Genomic DNA, 25,955 nt, shown 5'->3' on the forward strand with positions numbered 1-25,955 from the left:
TGAGGTAAACACCAAGGGACTAACCCCCAAGTGACTACCGGTACCCTGCCTTACACAGACTTCCTCAGCGAACACATACTACCCCTGTGAAAGCACACACTGACCGGAACGAAAGAGCCTTGAGGGGGAGTCATCGTGGTCTACTCAGTGCTATGGGATTAGACTAGGCCGCCTCTACATATCACATGACTATTGGGTCAACAGTGTGGTGAAATGGCTGTATCATGAAGACATTTGAAGTCAAGAGAAATGTGGGAGGAAAAAGGCGTGTGAACATCTCCTCTGAAGACAGGTAAAGAGCAGACCAAATGGTAGTGAGCCTAGAACTGGCCTTCATGCCTAGACAGGAAAATATGTCAGAAAATGCTACCAGCCCAAGTCACCACATCCTTGAGCCATTTGGGCATGTCATTTTTGGATGTCTAAACTACAACTCAACTCCATACTCCTACATTGCCAGCGAAGACAAATACAAACCTACAAAGGTGAAGGAATTTACCTAGAGAATACCCACTTGATGTTTTCCCACATGCTATTAACTTTGGTTTTTATCTTATAGGAGATGCTGAGAGGTAGAAGAGAAGAACGGGACAGAATGGAGGAAAATAATGATGAAATGCAGAACACAATAGCAAGCAGTGAAAAAGCAAGAAAACAAAGAAACATGTATAACAAGGGGTGCGTGGGATGTGGGGGTGCGTGGGATGTGGGGGTGCGTGGGATGTGGGGGTGCGTGGGTGCGTGGGATGTGAGGGTGCGTGGGATGTGGGGGTGCGTGGGATGTGGGGGTGCGTGGGATGTGGGGGTGCGTGGGATGTGAGGGTGCGTGGGATGTGAGGGTGCGTGGGATGTGAGGGGTGCGTGGGATGTGAGGGTGCGGGATGTGGGGGTGCGTGGGATGTGAGGGTGCGTGGGATGTGAGGGTGCGTGGGATGTGAGGGTGCGTGGGATGTGAGGGTGCGTGGGATGTGGGGGTGCGTGGGATGTGAGGGTGCGTGGGATGTGAGGGAGGGGGTGCGTGGGATGTGAGGGGTGCGTGGGATGTGAGGGTGCGTGGGATGTGAGGGTGCGTGGGATGTGAGGGTGCGTGGGATGTGAGGGTGCGTGGGATGTGGGGGTGCGTGGGATGTGAGGGTGCGTGGGATGTGAGGGTGCGTGGGATGTGGGGGTGCGTGGGATGTGGGGGTGCGTGGGATGTGAGGGTGCGTGGGTTGTGGGGGTGCGTGGGATGTGAGGGTGCGTGGGATGTGAGGGTGCGTGGGATGTGGGGGTGCGTGGGATGTGGGGGTGCGTGGGATGTGAGGGTGCGTGGGATGTGGGGGTGCGTGGGATGTGAGGGTGCGTGGGATGTGGGTGTGACTCACGTATCCTTGCGAATCCGGAGGTGCTCGAAGGCCAGCAGGCCCCGGGAGTTAAGTGACAGAAGAACCTCCCGCCCCTCCATGATGTCCAATCGGAACGGCTTAGCGCTGACGATCAGCCGCTGAGAGTCTGCCCCCAAAGACAGAACCACCCCGTTCTCATCCCGAGACAGGAGTGACAAACTGAGGAAGGAGAGGGAGAACGAGGTGTGAAATAGGTAAATTGATGAGTGGAAGAAACAGAAAACACCCAACAAATGAATTATTCTGTGCCATCTTGTCTCCACTGTCCATTCACGCAGATGTATATCAGTTGATAATGTTATAACCTCCAGCACCAAGAGAGAATACACCACTTGCTGAGAGCCAGGCAATTTATCTACTGCATGCCTTCGGGTAGTGTTTTCCTGCTTCCTCCACTAACTACATTTCCTTTTAACTCCATTGCTGGTCTCTGTCCTAACCAATTCTTTAATTCTCCCCATCCACATGGCTCAATGTCACTCATCCACTACTCCAGATGGCTCCCTATGAGACTTACGGCTCTGTGGGAGGGTCATTGATGAGCACATCGGGGACCTCAAAACGAGGCTTCAGTGGCTTCAATTCATTTATCTTCACCCTGGTCATGTTGCCCTGGAGACGATAGAGCTCAAGCAGCAGACGCACCTGAGGGAGAGGGGGAGAGGTGGTGGGGGGGTTAAAAAAAAGACAAGACCAGGACCCAAAGGGGTTTCAGCACACCTGTTAATACATGTATGGATGGATGTACAATAACATATTACATCATCTGTGAATTAAAGTCTGTGTGTGTGTGTCTAACAAACCTTGTTGTTGTCATTGATGAGCTGCAGTGTGAGTTTGGTGTTGGTGAGCTCCAGGGTCTCCAGCAGCGCTCTGTATGGGGACTGGCCAGGCTTCAACGCTCGCTGACGCCTGAGTGCACAAACACACATTGAGTTAAAACGTGTTTATTAGGGTTTGTGTTATGTGAATGTAGAAGTACATATTGTGAACACTGGACCATAAGTGTGGAAGAGAATGGGGGTAGACTTGAGGACTTACACGTTACCATCAGTTACTGAGACTGACAGTCTACTCTCATTGACTGTGTACAATCTCTATGAAGGTGCTAAGTGGTGTAGCTGCGTATCATCTAGAACTCACTTGCAGAACGCACTCTGGTCACAGGTTTTGAAGTTCCCCCGGTCCACTGCCCAGGACCCACTGAGGCAGACAGCCAGCCACAACACTAACAGAGGCCCCATCTTGAGAGGGCTGATGAGAGATATAGAGAATTGGAAGTAAATGTTAAGTGGAGAAATACTACATACATTCAGCTCTGTAACGTTACAGTGATAAATAACGCTGACAAGTCATAAACATTTTCCAACTGAGATCCTCGAATACTCCCAACAGCACACGTCTGTTGTGCCCCAAGACAAGCATACCTGATTCTACTGGTCAACTGGTGCACCCGATTAGACTACAATCATCACATTATAAGGAGGAAATCATCATAGCGATCACACCCTTCACAACATGAATGTTGTACCCCACATGTGAGGTACGCGTTATCCTTGAAGTGATTCAGACAAGTTGAATCAAGTGTTTTTGTCTGGGGCTACAACAAAAATATATGCTGTACTCAAGGACACGAAGTTGCTGCTTCCGGGTACCATATCCTGTTGTTGATTAACCTCGTCTAAATGTTTTATGAATCACTAACGTTATAGCTAGTTAGCTATATATGTTAATTAGCTAGTATGCATGGGTAATAGAAAGGCCATCTTTGGCAAACTATTATCTGGCTAACATGGCTCCTTGTCATTTGCACTCGCTGTGTCCTAAAATGCTGGAAGAGCTATTCAGCTGGCTAGCTAACGTTAACTGCTAACGTCGACTTGGTCCTGTCAAATCTGGCTAGTTAGCCAACACCGGTTGCTAGCTACCTAAATCCCCGTCGTAATACAAGATTTAGGACACAAAAGACAGAGATACGCACATATATTTCACCAATCGAAATAGTTACCAATGTATGTCCATCATTATCTAGCTAGACAGATCATCATCCTGAAAGGTTAACGTTAGCTGCTTAGAGAGCGCTGTCAGGCCGCTGTTTCAATTAAAGGCTCGTGCTTCTTGATATTGACTCCTGCTATCTAGAGACAGTAAAAAGATAACTCGACCTGTCTATTCTCGGATATTGCAAGATAATCACTGTGCATGCGAAATATTTTTCGAAACCACTAGTTAAATGTATAATTTAACCGCCGAAATGCTTTGTCTTACCTTACTACGAAGGCGGCCATCTTGGTGTAGTTTCAACCTTGGCCCACCCCCGTTTCACTCAGACTAACATATCTTAGAGTAACAATATTTTTTTGTAGTCTTTAAATATGTAGGACGAAATTCGATATTGGTGGATTATTTTCAGTATTTATTGATTATATATATTCAATTTTCATCGGCAATTAGATTCGAAACTGTTATTTTGTATTTATGAGTCTTCCGGAATGATTCACCCTGTTTATCCCCTCGTATTTCTTTATCCTCTCAGACAAGGACACGTCAGCTTGAGGTGGTCAGTTCTGGAGCAATTCTCTGTGATTATTTTGTACTATGGTTGCACTACACTTGCTTATTTTTCCTTCAAGGACAAACACAGAGGCTCTACCAATACAAAACTACATTGTGAAACATTTTCAGAGCATATGGAAGTCAGAGACAATGATCTTTTACAGATATGTACAGCTCTGTTTAGAATGGCATGCACATTTGGGGTCAATTCAGATTAATTAAAATCAAATTAATGAATTGAAAATTGCCCATTAAGTGTCAAAGGTGTAGTGTTGATAGAATTCCCCTCTAGGTTGACAAAATAACAGTCTCAGCTTTGCTGCACTCTTGTACATTTATTAGGAGATCTGGTTCAAACATAAATTGTGCTGTATGTAAAGACATTTGAAGGAATATTTGTGTGATTCATCATGTACCTGCAGGTTGTGTTAGTTGATGTAAAATGATTACATTATCATTGATGTACCTTCTCATTACGAAGTTGTACTTCTGTTTCAATTCGAGAAAAAATAAGTTGAATTGAAATTCAGAACTGCTGTAACTCGAAATGTAGACAGTCAAGTTCAAAGGCCAGATATTTTAAACAAAATTATGATCACTCCCTTTTCTGCTAATTTATTTATGGTATACTGCATGTTTTTATCCCCCTACAGTAACAGCTACATACAAAATTCTACTTAATCTATAAAATGATACAAAACAGGAGAAAGATAAACAGATCTAGATTCAAGTTAGAGCAACAAACAAGAAAACAGCAAAGCAACATCTCCACAATTCCCTATCACCAACTACCACTATCCTCATCTTTCACAAACAATCCCAACTGTCCCACTTCTTGCACCTTTTTCCTCTCCATCCCTCCACCCATCCCTCTATCAGTTCTCTCCTTCCCTTGTTCAGAGCTGGAAACGCCAGCATAGATGCCCCAGCCGGTCAATGTTCTTATGCAGGACACTGTGAATGGGTGCTACGTATCTCGCCACGTCTCCGTCCCGCGAGAAATCCCGGCAGAACAGGCCCTTCTCGGCACTGAAGACAAACTTCTGTGGCATGGGGCCGTTACCCCTTACATATTCCCACACAGCCAGGAGGAGAAGCCTCACTTCGAACGGCGTCAGGTAGGGGAAAGCCTCGTGGACGTTGCCCAGCACAGGGGGCAGCAGCTGGCCCTCGCCCATACAGGACACCAGCATGCAGGAGGCCTGGAGGTGCCACGGGGAGTCCATCGCCAAAGCCTCCCTCGAAGCCTCCCAGTGGGCTAGCAGAGTGGCCAGCAGGCCCCGGAGCACCGCAGAACAGTAACAGAGAGCAGGACGCCCGGCAGCCACAACATGGAGTAAAGGGAAGAGGACAGGGTGGGCCTCGAAGCAGCGACGGATGTGTATGTCTCGTTCTACAGTTGTGCGTGCATGTTCTTCTGGCGGCCATGACAGTTCCCCGTTGGCCACGTCGGGGCAGATATTCTCCACCAGCGTCACTGCCATCATTTTGGCCGCCTCAGCGTTGATGGGTGGCGGCTCGTCTGGAACGGAGGGCTGGTGTCGGGTGCCTCCACCGTTGCCGCCATTCCCGGATGGTGTGCTGCAGCACTGGACGGTGACAGCCAGCAGAGTCTGGACGTTCTGTATGACACTGGCGGCATCGGGGTGTGGCGTAGCGCTGCGCTGCTTCAGACCCTTCCCTATCACCCCAGCATGGAACACAGACCACACACTGCCAGAGAAGTTGACCGTGGTGCCGAACCTGCAGTTGATGTCCAGCAGGGAGCCCACCCGGTCAGGGGCCAGGGATGGGGAGATCGGGGTGTCCCCTCCAATGTCCTCACTCTGCCCTCCGAACAGGTCAGTGTTTCCTTTATGTAGAGCTCCCTCCACCAGCTGCTGCAGGACACATTTGAGGGTTAGAGGGGAGAAACCTACCAGACGGGACAGGAGGAGCACCGAACAGTTCACCGCCTCTTCTCCCTGGCCTTCGTCTCTCCCCTTCCCTGTCTCTCCTCTCCTCCGCAGCGCCAGAAAGAAGTGTGTGACGGCAGCTCGACAAACAAGCAACAGGTGGGAAGGCAGGGCAGCACGGGGAAGGGGGCTGCGAGACAGGAGCCGCACGGCAGCGTGGGATACCGCCGGGTCACCGTGGAGCAGCAGAGGACAGAAGTCATGGAGGTGTCCTGAGACCGCTGCTCCAACCTGCACTGCCATGGAGGACTGAGGACTAGCACCTCCTCCTCCCATGCCTCCTCCTGGACCCCTCCTCTCCTCCTCCTGTACACTCTGCATGGCAGAGCCCAGGTTGAGAAGGAGCTGGCAGAGCTGCCTGGGTCCCAGGGTGTGTGTATGGATCTGGGCCACGCAGCGGGTCACTGCGGCAGGGATGAGGCCCGGCAGGCAGGCGGACAGTGGGGTGTGGAGCTGCCAGGCCAGGGCCAGCTGGTCTGGGTTCCGGGCCAGGGTGAGCAGCTGACAGAGGGCCTCCGTGGCCACACTAGGGCCCCCGTATACAGACAGCAGACACAGCAGACACAGCAGCTGGTGCAGCCAGAGATGACGCTTCCTCTCCAGTCTCAGCGTCTCAGCACAGAGCTCTCCCACGTGGGACTGCAGCTCCTCCAGGAAAGGGACCACTCGGGGCGCCTGGGAGGAGGGAGAGTGGGGGCGGCTGTAGTAGCCGTCGTCCCCCTCTGAGCGGGTGTAGACCAGCTTGTGGAGGTGCAGCAGGAGCATCTGGAGGAGGAGGTCGCAGGCCTCCCGGACCCCCTCGTGAGGGGAAGACGTGGGGCCGGAGATGATGACAGAGGCGGGGGTGGCCGTGTCAGCTAGGAAGCGGAGGATGCGTGCCCCTCCAGCAGGGCTCTGGGAGATGAGGTGGACAGCCAGCCCCAGCATGTTGTCAAGCTCATCCCTGGGAAGGCCCTGTAGAACAGCCTGGAGCTGGAGCAAGACTGGAGGCCGTAGAGACTCCACCAGCTCTGTAGATACGGCGCCCAGAAGAGAAGGAGACAGCGCCGCCAGCTGGAGAAGGAAGGGCACTGTGGCTCTGCGGAGCTGGGCTGAGTGCTCCAAGGAGGTGGACCCAGAGCTGGGGGATATAGTCGGGGGACTGAGGCTCTCCTGGAACATCCTCAGCAGCTCCCGCCGGATGCTGTCAGAGTGCCGTGCCGCCAGGTGGCCCAGGATCCCCACCACAGAGCCGATCTTAGGCACTCGGCTGCTCTTGTCTCCCTGACACTTGTCAGCCGTCCCGTGGGAGCAGAAGTCTTTAAGGCCACAGGCCAGGACACGGCTGATGATGGTGCCCGGGAAGGAGGATCCGATGTGGGCCACCACCCAGTCGAAGTGGGGGGAGTGCTGCACGGAGGTGTCCAGGAGAGCATCCACACATTGGTCAGGACACCAGGCTATCATGGCCGCCAGGCACTGGGTATAGGCCTCCATGAGGGAGCGTGTAGCCGCACAGGACATCCACAGCTGCAGCAGCTCGTTGAGGCTGGAGGAGTGGGGAGCTGCCCTGCGGCCAGCATGCTTGGAGCTCAGCTGCCCCAGCAGGTCTACAGCCCAGGTTGAGACAAGGGGAGCCCAGGCTCGGGGGTTGAGCTTAATGAACTCCGCCAGGACGCCATGGACCTCCGTGATGACATCCTCCAGGTTGGAGTCCCCGTCGCCATCGCCATTCGTCTCTAGATTGTGAAGAAAGGCTGAGACGTGCTCGTTGTACACGCCCCTTAGGTGCTCGAGGACCGCCCCGCGACAGGCTGGCACAAACCGTAGTAGACGCACGGCACAGCGGGCATGCTCGCGGACGCTGAGTTTACGACCCTGGGTCTGGTCCACGCCACTGATGAAGGATTTTATCTCCTGGGACAGTTCCTGGGGGCTACACACACGACAAAAGTTAAGTTTCTCTCTAAAAACAATTGGTATCAATTGTATTTTCTCTCAGACTATAATATTTCATAAATATGCTTGAAAAATGCTGACCACTGCATCTAACCTTAGCACAATAACAGCCTTAGAACTTGTTGGTACAGTAGGGAAGCAGCCACATAGCTACAACTACTGGCTAGCTATGCTAACCAACTCACCTAAATGCATTCTGCGGTGTGTGAGTGAGAGAGGTCTGCATGGTGACTGTCAGGGAAGTCCTGTCAAACACGGCACACATCGTTCAACTTCCCAAACTGAAAATAGAACCATAAGAACGCTCCCCTTATATCATCATATTTGACGTGTAGAGCTGATTATTCGTAGCTCGTTACAAGTGCGCTCCAAAACCGGAAGTCTTTATTTTCTTATTCTATCGTTGTCTTTCGAGGGGTAATTTATTGCCATCTACTGGCCTGACACTGTACTTGGAAACTACGTCAGCACGCACGCTGCCAGGAGATACGCCCTCGGATTTGTTTGCTTTTTTTCGAGTCAGCTGATCGTTGACGTCAAACGTTATTTCTGTGTTCGATGTAAAGCAATCAACATCGTAGCCACGACACCGAACTTACAGTAAGTTATAAGAATGTACAAGTATTTAGTGATTATCTGGACTAAAGTACTTGTGAGAATTACAAATATCTAGCTTGCTAAATGGGATCGAAAGTCTTGACAGCATGCAAACATAGTCTATGTCGTGTGCCGTTTGTGGTCAGTTACAGTAACGAAGCTACAGTAGCTAGCTATTTCCTTGCAAAATGAATGTTTTTTACAGTAGCGGTGCGTGGATAAAATCACTGAGGAAGCCAGAAAAAAAGCCATATTACAATCTATGTGTTGTGATAATTGTGTTGTTTGCTCTATAACCTGTTAAGTAATATGTTGTCACAGTGATATATAGGCCTAAAGCCCGAGACAATAAGACAGTTGCAGAATAAATTCACCCAAACCGTTGTTTTATCACAAGACCGGATAGCAACCTCTTCGGTTTAGTCCACATAGCATATTGCATGTAATAGACAGTTACATGACCTCAAGCAAGTTAATGTTTCCGACATTTTTGGACCACTAAACAACTATTGATTTAGAACCACAGATATTTAGCACAAGTTGCAAAGAAAACAGGAGTTGCCTCCACTATTCCAACACCATTTCAATTTCAACATCATCAAATCACCTCTGCTTAGTCTAATACAGTGACAACTAAAATATACCAAAAACAATTTAGTCCAATCAACGTAAGATAAATATTATGTTTTTTATTTATTTAACCTTTATTTAACTAGGCAAGTCAGTTAACAACAAATTCTTATTTACAATGACAGCCTACAAAAAGGCAAAAGGCCTCCTGCGGGGACGAGGGCTGGGATTCAAAATACAAAATAAAATAAAAATATAGGACAAAACACACATCACGACATGAGACACCACAACACTACATAAAGAGAGACCTAAGCCGACAGCAGCATGGCAGCAACACAAAAGCACAGCATGGTAGCAACACAACATGACAACAACATGGCAGCAGCACAACATGGTAGCAGCTGTCGTGACGTGACTCTCATTAATGTGATGACTGTTATATATCGAATAATTACCTACTATGTGTAATTGTTACCAGATTAAATTAATCATGTAACAATTAACTCATTAGGGCTTTGGTACACCGCGGGAGAAATTGTTTAACGAGTTACCATCTCCCGAATTAAGTCAAAGATATACAGTGGGGGAAAAAAGTATTTGATCCCCTGCTGATTTTGTACGTTTGCCCACTTACAAAGAAATGATCAGTCTATAATTTTAATAGTAGGTTTATTTGAATAGTTTATTTGAATTCCAGCCTTGTGTAGGTCTACAATCTTGTCCCTGACATCCTTGGAGAGCTCTTTGGTCTTGGCCATGGTGGAGAGTTTGGAATCTGATTGATTGATTGCTTCTGTGGACAGGTGTCTTTTTTACAGGTAGCAAGCTGCGGTTAGGAGCACTCCCTTTAAGAGTGTGCTCCTAATCTCAGCTTGTTACCTGTATAAAAGACACCTGGGAGCCAGAAATCTTTCTGATTGAGAGGGGGTCAAATACTTATTTCCCTCATTAAAATGCAAATCAATTTCTAACATTTTTGACATGTGTTTTTCTGGATTTTTTGTTGTTGTTTTTCTGTCTCTCACTGTTCAAATAAACCTACCATTAAAATGATAGACTGATAATTTCTTTGTCAGTGGGCAAACGTACAAAATCAGCAGGGGATCAAATACTTTTTCCCCCCACTGTATCTATCAATAACAGTCACTTATTAATCATTACCTCATATCAGTCTCATTCTGAACATCGCAGACTTCTGGAATCTGCACAAACCTGAGTCTTACTGATCATTTTGTACCACACAAATGTATTTCATTATTTATTTACTAACAAAGTAAAGATAACACAGGATACACACAGACACACACACACAGTATAGGTAATTGATTAGAAACTTAATATGATGACAACAGGTCCCTGGCAGACTAACACAATATGACAGTTGTTACAAAAGATGGAGAGTTAAAGAGAGAGAGAGAGAGAAAGAGAGACAACACTTGGATCATTTGGGGAACTACGCTCACAGTAACCCTAATACTTTGCCCCGAACTGCTGCCCCTTTGGGTAAGAAGTAATGCATGTATTTACGTGTTGAAGGTCTTTGTCGTGTATCTCTGTTGCACCCATGCCTTCGTGAAAAGGGTTCGATTGGGCCTTCTCCTTCGGATGGGCCTTCTCCTTCGTTCTCAGGTGTAAGGCTCTGATTGTCCACAACAGGTCACAATGTCCTTCTTAGTTGTCTGTTTACTTGCACTCGTTCTGGATGAGTGGTCTTCTGAGGACGGCTAATCAGCCGTGTCGATGATCCCAAGTGGTGATGAAAGCAGTGTAGTCGGCCATGATTTGAAAAGAGTAACCAGATGTTCCTACTCAAATTCCCTTTCTTAGATACAGCTACTCAACCGTAACATTGACTGTTAGAGGCTACTTCGTCTTCTTCAACATCATGTTGATTTTCATTGGTTGTGACCTAGCTGCAGCTTATGGTCTGTTTAGTCTGGTATGTTAATTCTTAACTCAATCTTTTATACCCTCTGGGTAAAAGGGGCATTTTCATCATGATGACATTCTCGCTGGGCTCCCTGGGGCATGGCTAGTTAAGAGGCAAAGTATTATAATTACTATGATCTTGTTAGAGAACTAAAATCACAATTCTATCGTCACAAAAACATTCTCTTCATCCTTGATATTTTCTACGCCACGTAAAGGATGTAAACCTGATATACACAGTGTAAAAGCTCCTCAAGTTACAATTCTTTCGTTATAACGTGTTTATACCATTTTTAATGACATTAATTTTCCAAATTCCATCTTTCATCATTCCCAACATTCAGATGTTGAAATATATTGTCCCAGTGTTCCTTGTTGGATGTTGTGGGTGGCAAAATCATCTGTAACAAAGATACATTCCATTCACCCATACTAGAGACCAAAAGGAGTCATCTGCTGCCTACAATTTACGATCGACGTGAGTTGTCATAAAACCCCCCACATCAATCCCTTCCCCCCTCTGTGGGTGAGAGGGCTCTGTAGACGCTGATCTTTGGATCCTCAAAGGAGAGTCATGACACAGCACAAACCATGGTACAAACATTATTGGGCACAGACAACACCACAAAGGGCAAGAAGGTGGAGACAACAATACATCACGCGAACTGTCAGTAAGAGTGTCCATGATTGAGTCTTTGAATGAAGAGATGTAGACAAAACGGTCCAGTTTGAGTGTTTTTTGCAGCTCGTTCCAGTCCTTAGCTGCAGAGAACTGAAAAGAGGAGTGACCCAGGGATCTGTGTGCTTTGGGAACCTTTATCAGAATGTGACTGGCAGAACGGGTGTTGTATGTTGGAGGATGAGGACTGCAGTAGGTATCTCAGATAGAGGGGACTGAGGCCTAAGAGGGTTTTATAAATAAGCATCAACCAGTGGGCCTTGAGACGGGTATACAGAGATGGCCAGTTTACAGAGTAGAATAGAGTGCAGTGATGTGTCCTATAAGGAGCATTGGTGGCAAATCTGATGGCCGAATGGTAAAGAACATCTAGCCGCTCGAGAGCACTCTTACCTGCCGATCTATAAATCACGTCTCCGTAGTCTAGCATGGGTAGGATGGTCATCTGAATCAGGGTTAGTTTGGCAGCTGTGGTGAAAGAGGAGCGATTACAATAGAGGAAACCAAGTCTAGATTTAACCTTAGCCTGCAGCTTTGATATGTGCTGAGAGAAAGACAGTGTACCATCTAGCCATACTCCCAAGTACTTGTATGAGGTGACTACCTCAAGCTCTAAACCCTCAGAGGTAGTAATCACACTGGTCGGGAGAGGGGACTTCTTGCTACCAAACCACATGACCTTTGTTTTAGAGTTGTTCAGAACAAGGTTAAGGACAGAGAAAGCTTGTTGGATACTAAGAAAGCTTTGTTGTAGAGCGTTTAACACAAAATCCGGGGAGGGCCCAGCTGAGTATAAGACTGTATCATCTGCATATAAATGGATGAGAGAGCTCCCTACTGCTTGAGCCGTGTTGTTGATGTAAATTGAGAAGAGCGTGGGACCTAGGATCGAGCCTTGGGGGTACTCCCTTGGTGACAGACAGTGGCTGAGACAGCAGATGTTCTGACTTTATACACTCCACTCTTTGAGAGCGGTAGTTAGCAAACCAGGCCAAAGACCCCTCAGAGACACCAATACTCCTTAGCCGGCCCACAAGAATGGAATGGTCTAGCTTATCAAATGCTTTGGCCAAGTCAATAAAAATAGCAGCACAACACTGCTTAGAATCAAGGGCAATGGTGACATCATTGAGGACCTTTAAGGTTGCAGTGACACATCCATAACCTAAGTGGAAACCAGATTGCGTACCCGAGAGAATACTATAGACGTCAAGAAAGCCAGTCAGTTGATTTTTTACAAGTTTTCCAACACTTTTGATAAACAGGGCAAAATAGAAATAGGCCTATAACAGTTAGGATCAGCTTGGTCTCCCCCTTTAAATAAAGGACGAACCGTGGCTGCCTTCCAAGCAATGGGAACCTCCCCAGAGAGGAGAGACGGGCTTGGCGATGATAGGGGCAGCAAACTTAAAGAAGAAAGTGTCTAAACCATCCGAACCAGATGTTTTTTTGGGGTCAAGTTTAAGGAGCTCCTCTAGCACCTTGGACTCAGTGACCGCCTACAGGGAGAAACTTTGTAGCGGGGCAGGGGAAAAAGATGGAGCACCATCAGGGATAGTCGCATTACAAGGGGTGGGATATGATGAAACGTTGAACGGTTCAAGGAGTCATGGCAGAGTCAAATAGGAATCCTGACTTAATGAAGTGGTGATTAAAGAGCTCAGCCATGTGCTCCTTGTCAGTAACAACCACATCATCAACATTAAGGGACATGGGCAGCTGTGAGGAGGAGGGTTTATTCTCCAGGTCTTTAAACGTTTTCCAGAACTTCTTGCTGTTAGACCCACATAGAGAGAACTGCTCCTTAACATGTTAGGGCTAGGGGGCAGTATTGACACGGCCGGATAAAAAACGTACCCGATTTAATCTGGTTACTACTCCTGCCCAGTAACTAGAATATGCATATAATTATTGGCTTTGGATCGAAAACACCCTAAAGTTTCTAAAACTGTTTGAATGGTGTCTGTGAGTATAACAGAACTCATATGGCAGGCAAAAACCTGAGAAGATTCTGAACAGGAAGTGGCCTGTCTGACAAGTTGTTGTTCATCTTGGCTCTTTTTATTGAAGACTGAGGATCTTTGCTGTAACGTGACACTTCCTACGGCTCCCATAGGCTCTCAGAGCCCGGGAAAAAGCTGAATGATATCGAGGCACCCCCAGGCTGAAACACATTATCGCGTTTGGATAGTGGCTGGTCAGAGTACTCTGAGACTCAGGCTCGTGCACGAGGGCACGAGATGTTTTTATTTTCTCTCTCTTTGTACGTATACACGCTTTCCCGGTCTGAATATTATCGCTTTTTTACGAGCAAAATTGCATAAAAATTGATTTTAAACAGCGGTTGACATGCTTCGAAGTACGGTAATGGAATATTTAGATTTTTTTTGTCACGAAATGCGCCATGCTCGTCACCCTTATTTACCCTTTCGGATAGTGTCTTGAACGCACGAACAAAACGCCGCTATTTGGATATAACAATGGATTATTTGGGACCAAACCAACATTTGTTATTGAAGCTGAAGTCCTGGGAGTGCATTCTGACGAAGAACAGCAAAGGTAATAACATTTTTCTTATAGTAAATCTGACTTTGGTGAGTGCTAAACTTGGTGGGTGTCTAAATAGCTAGCCCTGTGATGCCGGGCTATCTACTTAGAATATTGCAAAATGTGCTTTCACCGAAAAGCTATTTTAAAATCGGACATATCGAGTGCATAGAGGAGTTCTGTATCTATAATTCTTAAAATAATTGTTATGTTTTTTGTGAATGTTTATCGTAAGTAATTTAGTAAATTCACCGGCAGTGTTCTGTCGGAATGCTAGTCACATGCTAGTCACATGCTAATGTAAAAAGCTGTTTTTTGATATAAATATGAACTTGATTGAACAAAACATGCATGTATTGTATAACATAATGTCCTAGGGTTGTCATCTGATGAAGATCATCAAAGGTTAGTGCTGCATTTAGCTGTGGTTTGGGTTTATGTGACATTATATGCTAGCTTGAAAAATGTGTGTCTGATTATTTCTGGCTGGGTACTCTGCTGACATAATCTAATGTTTTGCTTTCGTTGTAAAGCCTTTTTGAAATCGGACAGTGTGGTTAGATTAACGAGAGTCTTGTCTTTAAAATGCTGTAAAATAGTCATATGTTTGAAAAATTGAAGTTTTTGCAGTTTTGAGGTATTTGAATATCGCGCCACGGGATAGCCCATAGAGGTTAACGATACCACTGAAAATATCAAAAAAGATGGTCCAGGTGTCTTCGAGGTGGCCGATAACACCCAGCAACAGTCAACAAAGAGTTATTTGAAATTGTGATGCGTAAAACCAGCAAATCGAATTGTTTGGGGAAACTCTCCTGCCATTGTTAGGCTCAACAGTTTTCACATTTCTCACTTCACACTTCTGTGTGAATTTCAGTCAGTTTCTTTCCTAGCAGCTTGGTAGCTTCGTAGCCTTATTTATTAAGCTTTATATAACAAAATGACCTAGAGATTGTCTTTTAATTTTTGGCTTCAGAAGTAGGGTCAGACTGAACATTACTCACCTAGTTTTGTGTTGGATGGTATTTCCATGTTCCGCTGTGTTTCTTATGCAGGTTTTGGTTTGTTAGAAGTTTTTTTTCTTCTTGATAATCCTTGGTAGTAATAGTCCATTCATGTAATTTTGTTCAAAATTAAGGTTTTAGGTATGGAATTGTGATTTGGAATGAGGGTTTTGATGTTTTGATGTCCTAGCAAAAAAATGCAAGTTTATTTACATTTATCGAACTCTAAATTCTATCTTTTTGCAGAAGAACTCAAGAGCCCATGCTCTCTGTGTCTGTTCGCTCTCTCTATATATATATTTAAGATGCGGCTGTCCATGGTTCTGATTTCTGTGTGTGCGTTTGTGCAAGTAGAAAAATATGTTGACACCCTACTTGTAGAGAAACTCCAATGCCATCCTCCTCTCTTTCATGTTGACAAAACGGTCTATCACTCTGTCATACAGTACAGGCTTTTATTTCTTGTTGTCCTAGGCTACCTGGCTAAAATGGTTGTTTGCTAGCCTAACTTCCATTCATGGGCAAAGTTAGCTCGTTAACATTACCCTTCTACATCTAGCTACATATTGAACTTCCATCCTCTCAGGCCAGATGCACAACAATGTTTGAATTAATGGTTGGATCAGAATCACCGTTATAATCATTGGCCAGTAAGGAGAATTAAGTAAAACCACATGTCCAAATCCCTATCTCCATCCATGGCTAATTTAGGAAAGGGACAATTTTAGCTAGCTAGCTAGCCACCGGAGGACAACAACAAAACAAGATGCAACAATTCAAGTTGTTTCTGTCAATGACGTATGCGCTCAATGCGATTTGATAGGAGTGACACCAAAATCCAAGCTGGCTTCCCTTGACACTTTCTTTTGGTGTGCCAAGACCATTCACAGTTGAGCTCGCTCAGTTTAGATCAACGCTGATTGGCAAATTTTTTATACTTTTTATCAAGGTAGGCCAAATGCACGCATGCTTCCCTTGCATTCCATTCAATGCCATGGGCGGCAACAATGTCATACTCGTTTGGATCAGACAGCATCAGATAGATGGCCTACTCATAAAGAGACAGAGGGGCACTCACATGCTTTCTCCGGTGAGATACATATGGAGCCAGATAGCTGCCAAAAGGTTGAACGTATGAATCGTTAGGATCGTAAGAAAATCCATACGTGAAACATTAAACGTAAATGTGAAATTTCATCTGTGAACATACAAACACCATGTTATGATTACGGACAAAACTTTTAGTCTTGAACAAATCTTGTGTTGCAATTCGGATGTACAATAATACCTTTCCGACTTTTGTCAATTTCATCTCACCAACAATAAAAACTTGTGAGGAGTACTATGAGAACAAGCATAACACAGTATAAAAAAAACGGAAGTCTGGGAAACCGGAAAGAGGTATCCTGCACGTTTTCAAGTTAAAAGTCTCCATTCTATATTACTAATAATTCAATGTTTAATTTAGGCCTATCCACAAACTTGTAGGCATTGCAATTTAGGCTATCATTTTGGGTACTGGTGTCTTGCAGAATAATTGTAGAACTCTATTTGTGTTTTATTACTGTTTTTATTATAGGCCTCCCCTTAAAAAGAGACCCCAGCTCACAGGCATCTAAATATAGCCTCTAAATACATTTGAAACTAAATAGTTGAAGAAGCACATGCAGTGGCTGATAGGATAGGGAAAACCAATCTGGCAATAAGAATAGGCTATTCATAGTCTTGACCATTTGGGACCCCTTGGCTATTTAGCTCAGGACAGGTTATAGCCAAGACTTAATAAATATTTCTTGAATCTAATTTATTGATATGGATATAGCCTCTGTGTGATGGGGTTGTGCAATGCAAATGGCTATAAGCCTACATACAGAGTGGAATTCGCAAATACAACAGTCAAAATGCCTAGTATAAGGCCTACAGTCCGTGCTCCCAAATACTGGAAAAAGTGTACATGATCACCACAGTAGCCCCCACGCGGCTATAAAAATAAATAATGCAATTATATGACTGTTAAATAACACACACCAGTATATTTAGATAGTGGAATAGGCCTAAATCATATTTACTTTCTATTTTGCAGCTCAGGCGGTTATTCTAGACAAGGCTCTTCTGTGTCTTTATAATATAATTCTCACACAAGTCATTTGCTGAAGGCACAAGCCTGTATTACGTCATCTACTGTTATAACGTCGTTATCGAATGCCGTTCTAAAACAAGCTCTAGACTTTTATTCTGGAAATGAAACCGGAAGCTGCAAATCAACTATAACGTTTTGGCTAGAGTTGCTTGATTGACTAGCTATCTTTGACTAGCTACATTCGGTTCATGTCCTTTGCAGATGTCACATTCCTGACAAAAGTTTGTGCGTATAAAAAAGATCTGTAACCGAGTAAAGGGAGACGTAAAGTAAGAATTGAACGTGTAAATGTTCATTCATAGTCGTAACATACGTTTACAGATCTAATTTAACGGTTACGTTTTCTGTTTCACACATGGATTTTCTTCCGATCCTTACGATACGTACGTTTAACCTTTTGGCAGCTATCTCGCTCCATAGATACATTCAGCCTCTTGGGAATTGAAGAAAAATTCTGAAACAGAGAGACAAAAGTCATTGGAAAATTATATATTTTCTTTTTTTTGTTCTTTTTTTTTGTGTAGCCTGGCTCCCCTTGGCATCCATGAATACACTCCACTGATTTTCTATAGACACCAGAACATAGTGAAATTAGATCAGTATCTAGTTTATTAGCCAATAGATTGCCTAATATTTTGTTAGCTAATGTCTTAGGAAAACAGGCCTCCTAAATATAACCCATCGATTTTGTTCTGACTTTACAGGGTTGAGATAAAAGCTCAGGAAATAGGAAACGTAAAGTTATTTACAAGCAGAAGGGAAATCAAAGCTGTGAAAAGGAAATAACGGTAACCATGGCTCCGACATTGGTAAGTAAAGTCCAATCCAAATGTTGATTGTGTCCACTGTCTCTGTGTAGTCTGTTTTTATGCAAATATTTACATTTTGTTTGTACAAAGTAGTGTTTGCACGACGAAGAACTTAGCTTTGTTCCCTGATCTGAGCACGTTCCCTTTCAGAACGGCATACTTGGCAGTTGGTTGGTGGTTGCATACTTTAACAAGAGGGTGTCTAGCAACAACACCCCTGTATGTGGCAATACATAGATTTGCTAAATCATACTTATTATTTCTTCCTTGACAGTACGATGAGAAGCCAGAGCCAGGGGACCTGATTGAGATATTCAGAGGGAATTTCCAGCACTGGACTTTGTACGTTGGTGACGGTTTTGTCATTCACCTGGCCCCACCCTGTGAGTTATAGAGTATGATCAAATCTTTATTTTAGAAGATATAGTGCACTCAACAATTTATATACAGTAGCGTACATACAGTGGCTTGCGAAAGTATTCACCCCCCTTGGCATTTTTCCTATTTTGTTGCCTTACAGCCTGGAATTAAAATTTTTGTGGGTTTTGTATCATTTGATTTAAACAACATGCCTACTACTTTTGAAGATGCTAAATATTTTTTATTTTGAAACAAACTAGAAATAAGACAAAAAAAACAGAACTTGAGCGTGCATAACTATTCACCCCCCTAAAGTCAATACTTTGTAGAGCCACCTTTTGCAGCAATTACAGCTGCAAGTCGCTTGGGGTATGTCTCTATAAGATTGGCACATCTAGCCACTGGGATTTTTGCCCATTCTTCAAGGCAAACTGCTCCAGCTCCTTCAAGTTGGATGGGTTCCGCTTGTGTACAGCAATTTTTAAATCATACCACAGATTCTCAATTGGATTGAGGTCTGGGCTTTGACTAGGCCATACCAAAACATTTAAATCCAAAACGTTTAGCAGTATGCTTAGGGTCATTGTCCTGCTGGAAGGTGGACCTCCGTCCCAGTCTCAAGTCTCTGGAAGACTGAAACAGGTTTCCCTCAAGAATTTCCCTATATTTAGCGCCGCCCATCATTCCTTCAATTCTGACCAGTTTCCCAGTCCCTGCCGACGAAAAACATCCCCACAGCATGATGCTGCCACCACCATGCTTCACTGTGGGGATGGTGTTCTCGGGGTGATGAGAGGTGTTGGGTTTGTGCCAGACAAAGCGTTTTCCTTGATGGCCAAAAATATAAATGTTAGTCTCATCTTACCAGAGTACCTTCTTCCATATGTTTGGGGAGTCTCCCACATGCCTTTTGGCGAACACCAAACGTGTTTGCCTATTTTCTTCTTTAAGCAATGGCTTTTTTCTGGCCACTCTTCCGTAAAGCCCAGCTCTGTGCAGTGTACTGCTTAAAGTGGTCCTATGGACAGATACTCCAATCTACGCTGTGGAGCTTTGCAGCTCTTTCAGTGTTATCTTTGGTCTCTTTGTTGCCTCTCTGATTAATGCCCTCCTTGCCTGGTCTGTGAGTTTTGGTGGGCGGCCCTCTCTTGGCAGGTTTGTTGTGGTGCCATATTCTTTCCATTTTTTTAATAATGGATTTAATGGTGCTCCGTGGGATGTTCAAAGTTTCTGATATTTTTTTATAACCCAATCCTGATCTGTACTTCTCCAGAACTTTGTCCCTGACCTGTTTGTAGAGCTCCTTGGTCTTCATAGTGCCGCTTGCTTGGTGGTGCCCCTTGCTTAGGAGTGTTGCAGACTCTGGGGCCTTTCAGAACCGATGTGTATATATACTGAGATCATGTGACAGATCATGTGACACTTAGATTGCACACAGGTGGACTTTATTTAACTAATTATGTGACTTCTGAAGGTAATTGGTTGCACCAGGTCTTATTTAGGGGCTTCATAGTGAAGGGTGCGAATACATATACACACACCACTTTTCCGTTTTTTTATTTTCCTGAATTATTTTAAACAAGGTTTTTTTTTTTTTACTTCACCAATTTTGTATTTTTTGTCTATGTCCATTACATGAAATCCAAATAAAAATCTATTTAAATTACAGGTTATAATGAAACAAAATAGGAAAAACGCCAAAGGGGCAAGAATACTTTTGCAAGGCACTGTAGATATAGAGTACAGACAATGGCTTCAGAAAGTACTTTTTCCAAATTTTGTGGTTACAAAGTGGGATTGAAATGGATTTAATTATCATTTTCTTTCAAGAATCTACACAAAATACTCTGTCAAAGTGGAATTAAAACTAATTTAATTAATGGAAAATAAAACACTAATATACAGTGCATTCGGAAAGTATTCAGACCCCTTGACTTTTTCTACATTTTGTTACGTTACAGCCTTATTCCAAAACTGAGTAAATAGTTTTTTCCCCCTCATCAGTCTACATACAATACCCCATAATGACAAAGCAAAAACAGTTTTTTATAAATGTTTGAAAATTGAAAGAAAATACAAAACTGAAATATCTCATCTACATAAGTATTCAGACCTTTTACGCAGTACTTTGTTGAAGCACCTTTGGCAGCGATTACAGCCTCGAGCCTTCTTGGGTATGATGCTAGAAGCTTGTACTTTGCTCCGTTTATCTTTCCTTCCATTCTGACTAGTCTTCCAGTCCCTGCCACCACCATGCTTCACCGTAGGGATGGTGCCAGGTTTCCTCCAGACGTGATGCTTGGCGTTCAGGCCAAAGAGAGGCAAACTCCAAGCGGGCTGTCATGTGCCTCTTACTGAGGAGTGGCTTCCGTCTGGCCACTTTACCATAAAGGCCTGATTGGTGGAGTGCTGCAGAGATGGTTGTCCTTTTGGGAGATTCTCCCATCTCCACAGAGGAACTCTGGAGCTCTGTCAGAGTGACCATCGGGTTCTTGGTCACCTCCATTACCAAGGCCCTTCTCCCCCGATTGCTCAGTTTGGCCTGGCGGCCAGCTCTAGGAAGAGTCTTAGTGGTTCTAAACTTCTTCCATTTAAGAATGATGGAGGCCGCTATGTTCTTGGGGACCTTCAATGCTGCAGAAATTTGTTGGCACCCTTCCCCAGATCTGTGCCTCAACACAATCCTGTTTCGGAGCTCTACTGACAATTCCTTCGACCTCATGGCTTGGTTTTTGCTCTGACATGCACTGCCAACTGTGGGACCTTGTATAGAGAGGTGTGTGCCTTTCCAAATCATTCCCAATCAATTGAATTTACCACAGGTGGACTCCAATCAAGTTGTAGAAACATCTCAAGGATGATCTATGGAAGCAGGATGCACCTGAGCTCAATTTTGAGTCTCATAGCAAAGGGTCTGAATACTTATGTAAATAAGGTATTTCGGTTTTTATTTGTATATATTTGCTAGCATTTCGAAAAACCTGTTTTTGCTTTGCTATTAACAAAATGTGGAAAAAGTCAAGGGGTCTGAATACTTTCTGAATGCACTTTTTCTTGATTGGATAAGTTTTCAACCCCCTGAGTCATTGTTAGAAATACATTTGGCAGAGATTACAGCTGTGAGTCTTTCTGGGTAAGTCCCTAGGAGATATTGTACACTTGGATTGTACAATATTTGCTCATTTTTCTTTTAAACAATCTTCAAGCTCTGTCAAGTTGGTTGTTGATTATTGCTAGACAGCTATTTTCAAGTCTTTCCATAGATTTTCAAGACGATTTAAGTCTAAACTGCTACTAGGCCACTCAGGAACATTCATTGTCACCTTGGTAAGCAACTCCAGTGTATATTTGGCCCTGTGTTTTAGAATATTGTTCTGCTGAAAGGTGAAGGGGAAAAAAACGTTTTATGTGACTTGTTAAGCACATTTTTACCCCTGAACGCATTTAGGCTTGTCATAACAAAGGGGTTAAATACTTATTGACTGAAGACATTTCAGATTTTCAATTTTAATTCATTTTTACAAATTTTGAAAACCATCATTCCACTTTGGCATTATGGGTTATTGTGTGTAGGCCAAAGACACAAAATCTCAATTTCTTCCATTTTAAATTCAGGCTGTAACGCAACAAAAATGTGGAAAATGTCAAGGGGTGTGAATACTTTCTGACAAAAACTAATGTGACAAAACTCAACTTTAAACTCATCTTTGGCACTGATGATATGTTTTATGACATGTTTTGTCTGTGCACCCCCTCCCTTGGAACTTTTCCCTCTCCTTCTCCCATGTCTCTTTGCTCCCCAGCCGAGGTCCCTGGAGCCAGTTCCAACATCCTGATGTCTGTGCTCAGTGACAAAGCTAAGGTGAAGAAGGAAGAGATCTGGGACGTGGTGGGGCATGATCGGTGGTGCATCAACAACCAGCTGGATCAGGATTACCAGGTCAGTACCAGTAAGTACAGTATGGTTGCGACCCAAAATAGCACCCCATGGGGCCCTGGTCAAACATAGTGCACTATGTAGGGAATAAGCAGTGGTGTAAAGTACTTAAGTAAAAATACTTTGAAGTACTACTTAAGTCTTTTTGGGGGTATCTGTACTTTACTTTACTATTTATATTTTTGCCTACTTTTACTTCACTACGTTCCTAAAAAAAAAGATGTACTTTTTACTCCATACATTTTCCCTGACACCCAAAAGTACTCGTTACATTTTTACAGAAAAATGGTCCAGTTCACACACTTATCAAGAGAACATCCCTGGTCATCTCTACTGCCTCTGCCCTGGCAGACTCACTAAACACAAATGCTTCATTTGTAAATTATGTCTAAGTGTTGGAGTGTGCCCTTGGCTCTCTGCCAATAAATAAATAAAAGAAAATGATTCTGTCTGGTTTATTTAATATAAGGAATTTGAAATGGTTTATACTTTTACTTTTGGTACTTAAGTACATTTTAGCAATTCCATTTACTTTTGATACTTAAGTACATTTAAAACCAAATACTTTTAGATTTTTACTCAAGTAGTATTTTACTGGGTGACTTTCACTTTTACTTGAGGCATTTTCTATTAAGGTATCTTTACTTTTACTCAAGTATGACAATTGAGTACTTTTTCCACCGCTGGGAATAAGGTGCCAGCCTGTGTGATCCTATGTGGCTCAGTTGATAGAGCATGGTGCTTGCAATGAGAGAATTGTGTTTTGATTCCCGCTGGGGCCACCCAAATGAAAATATATGCATGCACTAGTGTAAGTTCGCTTAAGATAACAACGTCTGCTAAATGGCATAAATTGCTTAGCATAAAATTATCTGCTAAATGTCATGCATTATATTATTATAGGTCAGACCCATCTGTGAGATACTGAAGGAAGCCCAGGCCTATGTGGACCAGGAGCTGCCCTTCTGTGTCTTCAAGGGGAACTGTGAGCACTTTGTTACAGAGCTGAGATATGGGAAGGCTGAGTCTCGACAGGTAGGTACAATGGACTGGTGCTCATCAATAGGTGTACTGTGCTCAGCATAGATTTATCTTGTGAGCCATAATGACATTCTGAAGCTATGAATGTGTGTCAAGAGAGTGTAGAGTAACTGGATTACTTGTTGTTATACATTCAAAGCAGCTATGACTATTTCTGAATCAGTCATTCATTCAAATTAATGTTTTTTTCTGCCAGGTTCGGCGGGCTGCGGAAACAGTGGGAATGGCCGCAATGGTGGGCTTCGGAGTCCTTGCTGTTGCAGGTGTCGCGGCGGCCATCTTTGGAGGTGGAAGCAAAAAGAAGAATAAAGGAGGAGAATATAAGTGAGCACCTGTATGATAGCTTCCTGAGCAGCCAATCACCAATAAGCCTGATAGAGATTAATTATTCAATTACAGTACTACTGCCCTCGTCACTTGAATAATTCTGTGGTTTTCAGAAGGGAGGATTGAGTATTTCCGTACATCTTTTTTTTTTTACTTTTACAATTACACAGACGTGATTTGAAAGCACAAAGGAAACGAGGAACAGTGTCTTGTTATAATTCCAAGGTTTAAAGCCTTGAAGGTGTCATAGCCTTGCAGGCTGCTAGCTGATTTAACAAAAAAATTGTCAGTTACTTATAAGCTATGAAGTTTCCCTACTAAAGTTTCAACATATTTATGTAGACTGAGATCTGTTTATAATGGGATAAAATGGTATTCCACTGAAGTTCTGATATTTCTATAATGAAGTCAACTGTCTTTAGGACCCACAGAACTACTCCTGGTTAGGGTCGGAGTGGATACATCCAGTGGGCTGTCTTGAGACCCACCTGTTTAGCTAATAAAAAAATAAAAAATATATATATATTTAAAAAATGTGTGCCTGTTTTGCATGTTATTTTGGCATTAAAACGTGTCACATATCAGTTTGCAGACATTGTAAAAAAAAAAAAAAAAAGAATCATTGAGTTAATAAAACAAAATACAAACATGGTCTCTTTTTTGCTTTCTTGAGTAAGGCAGCTCCAACATGCAGGTGTTTCAGCCTAGCTCAGTGCTTTCTGTGGTGGAGGGGCAGCCAGTGGAAAATACGGAGCGTAGGGGTTGGTAATGTTCTCTAGTTGCGCCGTGATTGGCTCAGTGTTTTGTCACTCATGGGGACACTACGTCACTGCAAAATCTACGGCTAGAGCTTGAAAATTCAAACCCCTTGGGTGCTGCCATAGAGTTACATTGGAAGTGCCCATCCAAGAACCTCAAGGTCATTGGCCACAGATAAAAATGATGTCAAATCACGTTATATCTACCGTAGCTTTGATTGGACTGATCATGACAACATCATACTTTAAAAATCTTAGCTAGCAAGCTAGACAAGCAGTCATCGTCATGAATTATGTAGACAATCTACTGGAAAATCCTTTTCAATCCTTGTAATATGAAGAGAAATTATAGATAAAACGTATTGGTGCTCATCGGCCATTGGACATGAACATTACACAACAAGTTGGAAATCACAAATTCAACAATGAGTGGTTTGGAAGGAATCGGTGACTAACTGCAAGCGTTGCAAAGCAATCACTAACCTGCTATTCAGTGGAGTGGGTGTGTGGTCCAAGTCTGGGTTTAAGGGTCTCTTTTCCAAGCTTAAAATAAACATTCAACACCATTGGCCAAAAAAGTTGTAGTACATTGGCCATACTCTCAATGCAGCATAACTTCTGCCACGTTCAAAACAACTGGAAACTCAGAACTGGGAATTCTCAGACTTCGGTGAGTTCAAGAGAACTGGGAATTCTGGGAAAAAAACTAGCTCTGACTGGGAAAATACGTTTTTAACGGTCATCCAACTTGTAATTCCAAGTCAGGAACTCTGGCCTCTTTCTAGAGCTCTGACCTGAAGATCACTGAAGTCATGATTCAGCCTTGTTTTTTTCCCAGAGTTCCCAGTTGTCTTGAAAGCAATATAAATCCAGAGAATGCCAGACTTTGATGACAAAATTTTCCCACAAGGACCGCCGCGCCAACTTCCTGTTCAAGTGAACACAGCACAATAAGGTGAGTCCAAAAATGTATTGTATGCAGCTGCATAAATGATGTAATATGCCAGGAAGATATGTATACTGTAGCTAAGAAAGTAATATTAAGTGTATGTTGTGTAGTAAGCTATTAGTAGCCCATGTGCCTCACCTTAATAATTTGGTCCCTTTCCCCCTCATAACTTAGCCTACTGTTCTGACTTGGAGGTGTACATGTAGCCTATAGCCTGTAAGAACAGCCCATGTTCTAAATTCTGTCGCTGTACATTTCAAAAGTGCAGAACAAATAGTTATGCTATGTCCATCCTAGCTCGCTCATTAATATCTTAATAGAAATGACAGATTTCCTCTGATCCGCTCGTCGTCCCCTTCTGCCATAGTTTGTACATCTCAATTGTCAGTAGAAACCACATTTGTTTAAGCAAGTCAGCCATATCAGCTATGTTTTTTTAAAAGGCCGTAAAAGAGGTTGAATGAACTGCTT

The 25,955-nt window shown here is 43.7% G+C and overlaps 3 protein-coding genes across 9 annotated transcripts in view; 1 reads left to right on the top strand and 2 right to left on the bottom strand.

The window, feature by feature from the left end:
• LOC106612084 (neutral alpha-glucosidase AB) overlaps positions 1 to 10,879 on the bottom strand; it is a 25,426-nt gene extending 14,547 nt beyond the window's left edge. The window contains exons 1-5 of one of the 5 annotated variants that reach the window (XM_014212925.2): positions 10,532 to 10,879; positions 2,529 to 2,639; positions 2,189 to 2,297; positions 1,903 to 2,030; positions 1,365 to 1,544 (exon numbers count right to left, since the gene is read on the bottom strand). In XM_014212925.2, coding sequence (XP_014068400.1) covers positions 1,365 to 1,544; positions 1,903 to 2,030; positions 2,189 to 2,297; positions 2,529 to 2,629 — 518 coding nt within the window. In that variant the 5' untranslated portion in view covers positions 2,630 to 2,639; positions 10,532 to 10,879. Of the gene's footprint in view, positions 1 to 1,364; positions 1,545 to 1,902; positions 2,031 to 2,188; positions 2,298 to 2,528; positions 2,640 to 2,812; positions 2,992 to 3,393; positions 3,417 to 3,653; positions 3,959 to 10,531 lie in introns of those variants that run through there. The other 4 variants (XM_014212921.2, XM_014212923.2, XM_045724130.1 and 1 more) reach the window with 4 other exon arrangements.
• On the top strand, positions 2,845 to 24,396 carry LOC106612085 (phospholipase A and acyltransferase 4). 3 transcript variants are annotated; one of them, XM_045724132.1, is made up of 6 exons: positions 2,845 to 2,928; positions 18,008 to 18,112; positions 18,387 to 18,495; positions 22,276 to 22,412; positions 23,313 to 23,444; positions 23,647 to 24,396. In XM_045724132.1, exons 2-6 carry the CDS (start codon positions 18,098 to 18,100, stop codon positions 23,776 to 23,778), a joined length of 525 nt encoding a protein of 174 aa, XP_045580088.1. In that variant the 5' UTR covers positions 2,845 to 2,928; positions 18,008 to 18,097; the 3' UTR covers positions 23,779 to 24,396. The 3 variants fall into 3 exon arrangements, with proteins under 3 accessions (XP_045580088.1, XP_045580089.1, XP_014068401.1); XM_045724133.1 differs by lacking the exon at positions 2,845 to 2,928 and adding an exon at positions 7,809 to 7,829; XM_014212926.2 differs by lacking the exon at positions 2,845 to 2,928 and adding an exon at positions 8,230 to 8,434.
• Positions 4,257 to 8,218, bottom strand: LOC106612083 (integrator complex subunit 5). The gene is made up of 2 exons (XM_014212920.2): positions 8,020 to 8,218; positions 4,257 to 7,811 (listed from the first exon to the last, which is right to left on the bottom strand). Exons 1-2 carry the CDS (start codon positions 8,097 to 8,099, stop codon positions 4,838 to 4,840), a joined length of 3,054 nt encoding a protein of 1,017 aa, XP_014068395.1. The 5' UTR covers positions 8,100 to 8,218; the 3' UTR covers positions 4,257 to 4,837.
• Positions 24,397 to 25,955: the final 1,559 nt, after the last annotated feature.

The sequence above is a fragment of the Salmo salar genome, chromosome ssa09, assembly GCF_905237065.1.
Source record: "Salmo salar chromosome ssa09, Ssal_v3.1, whole genome shotgun sequence".
Lineage (NCBI taxonomy): Eukaryota > Metazoa > Chordata > Actinopteri > Salmoniformes > Salmonidae > Salmo > Salmo salar.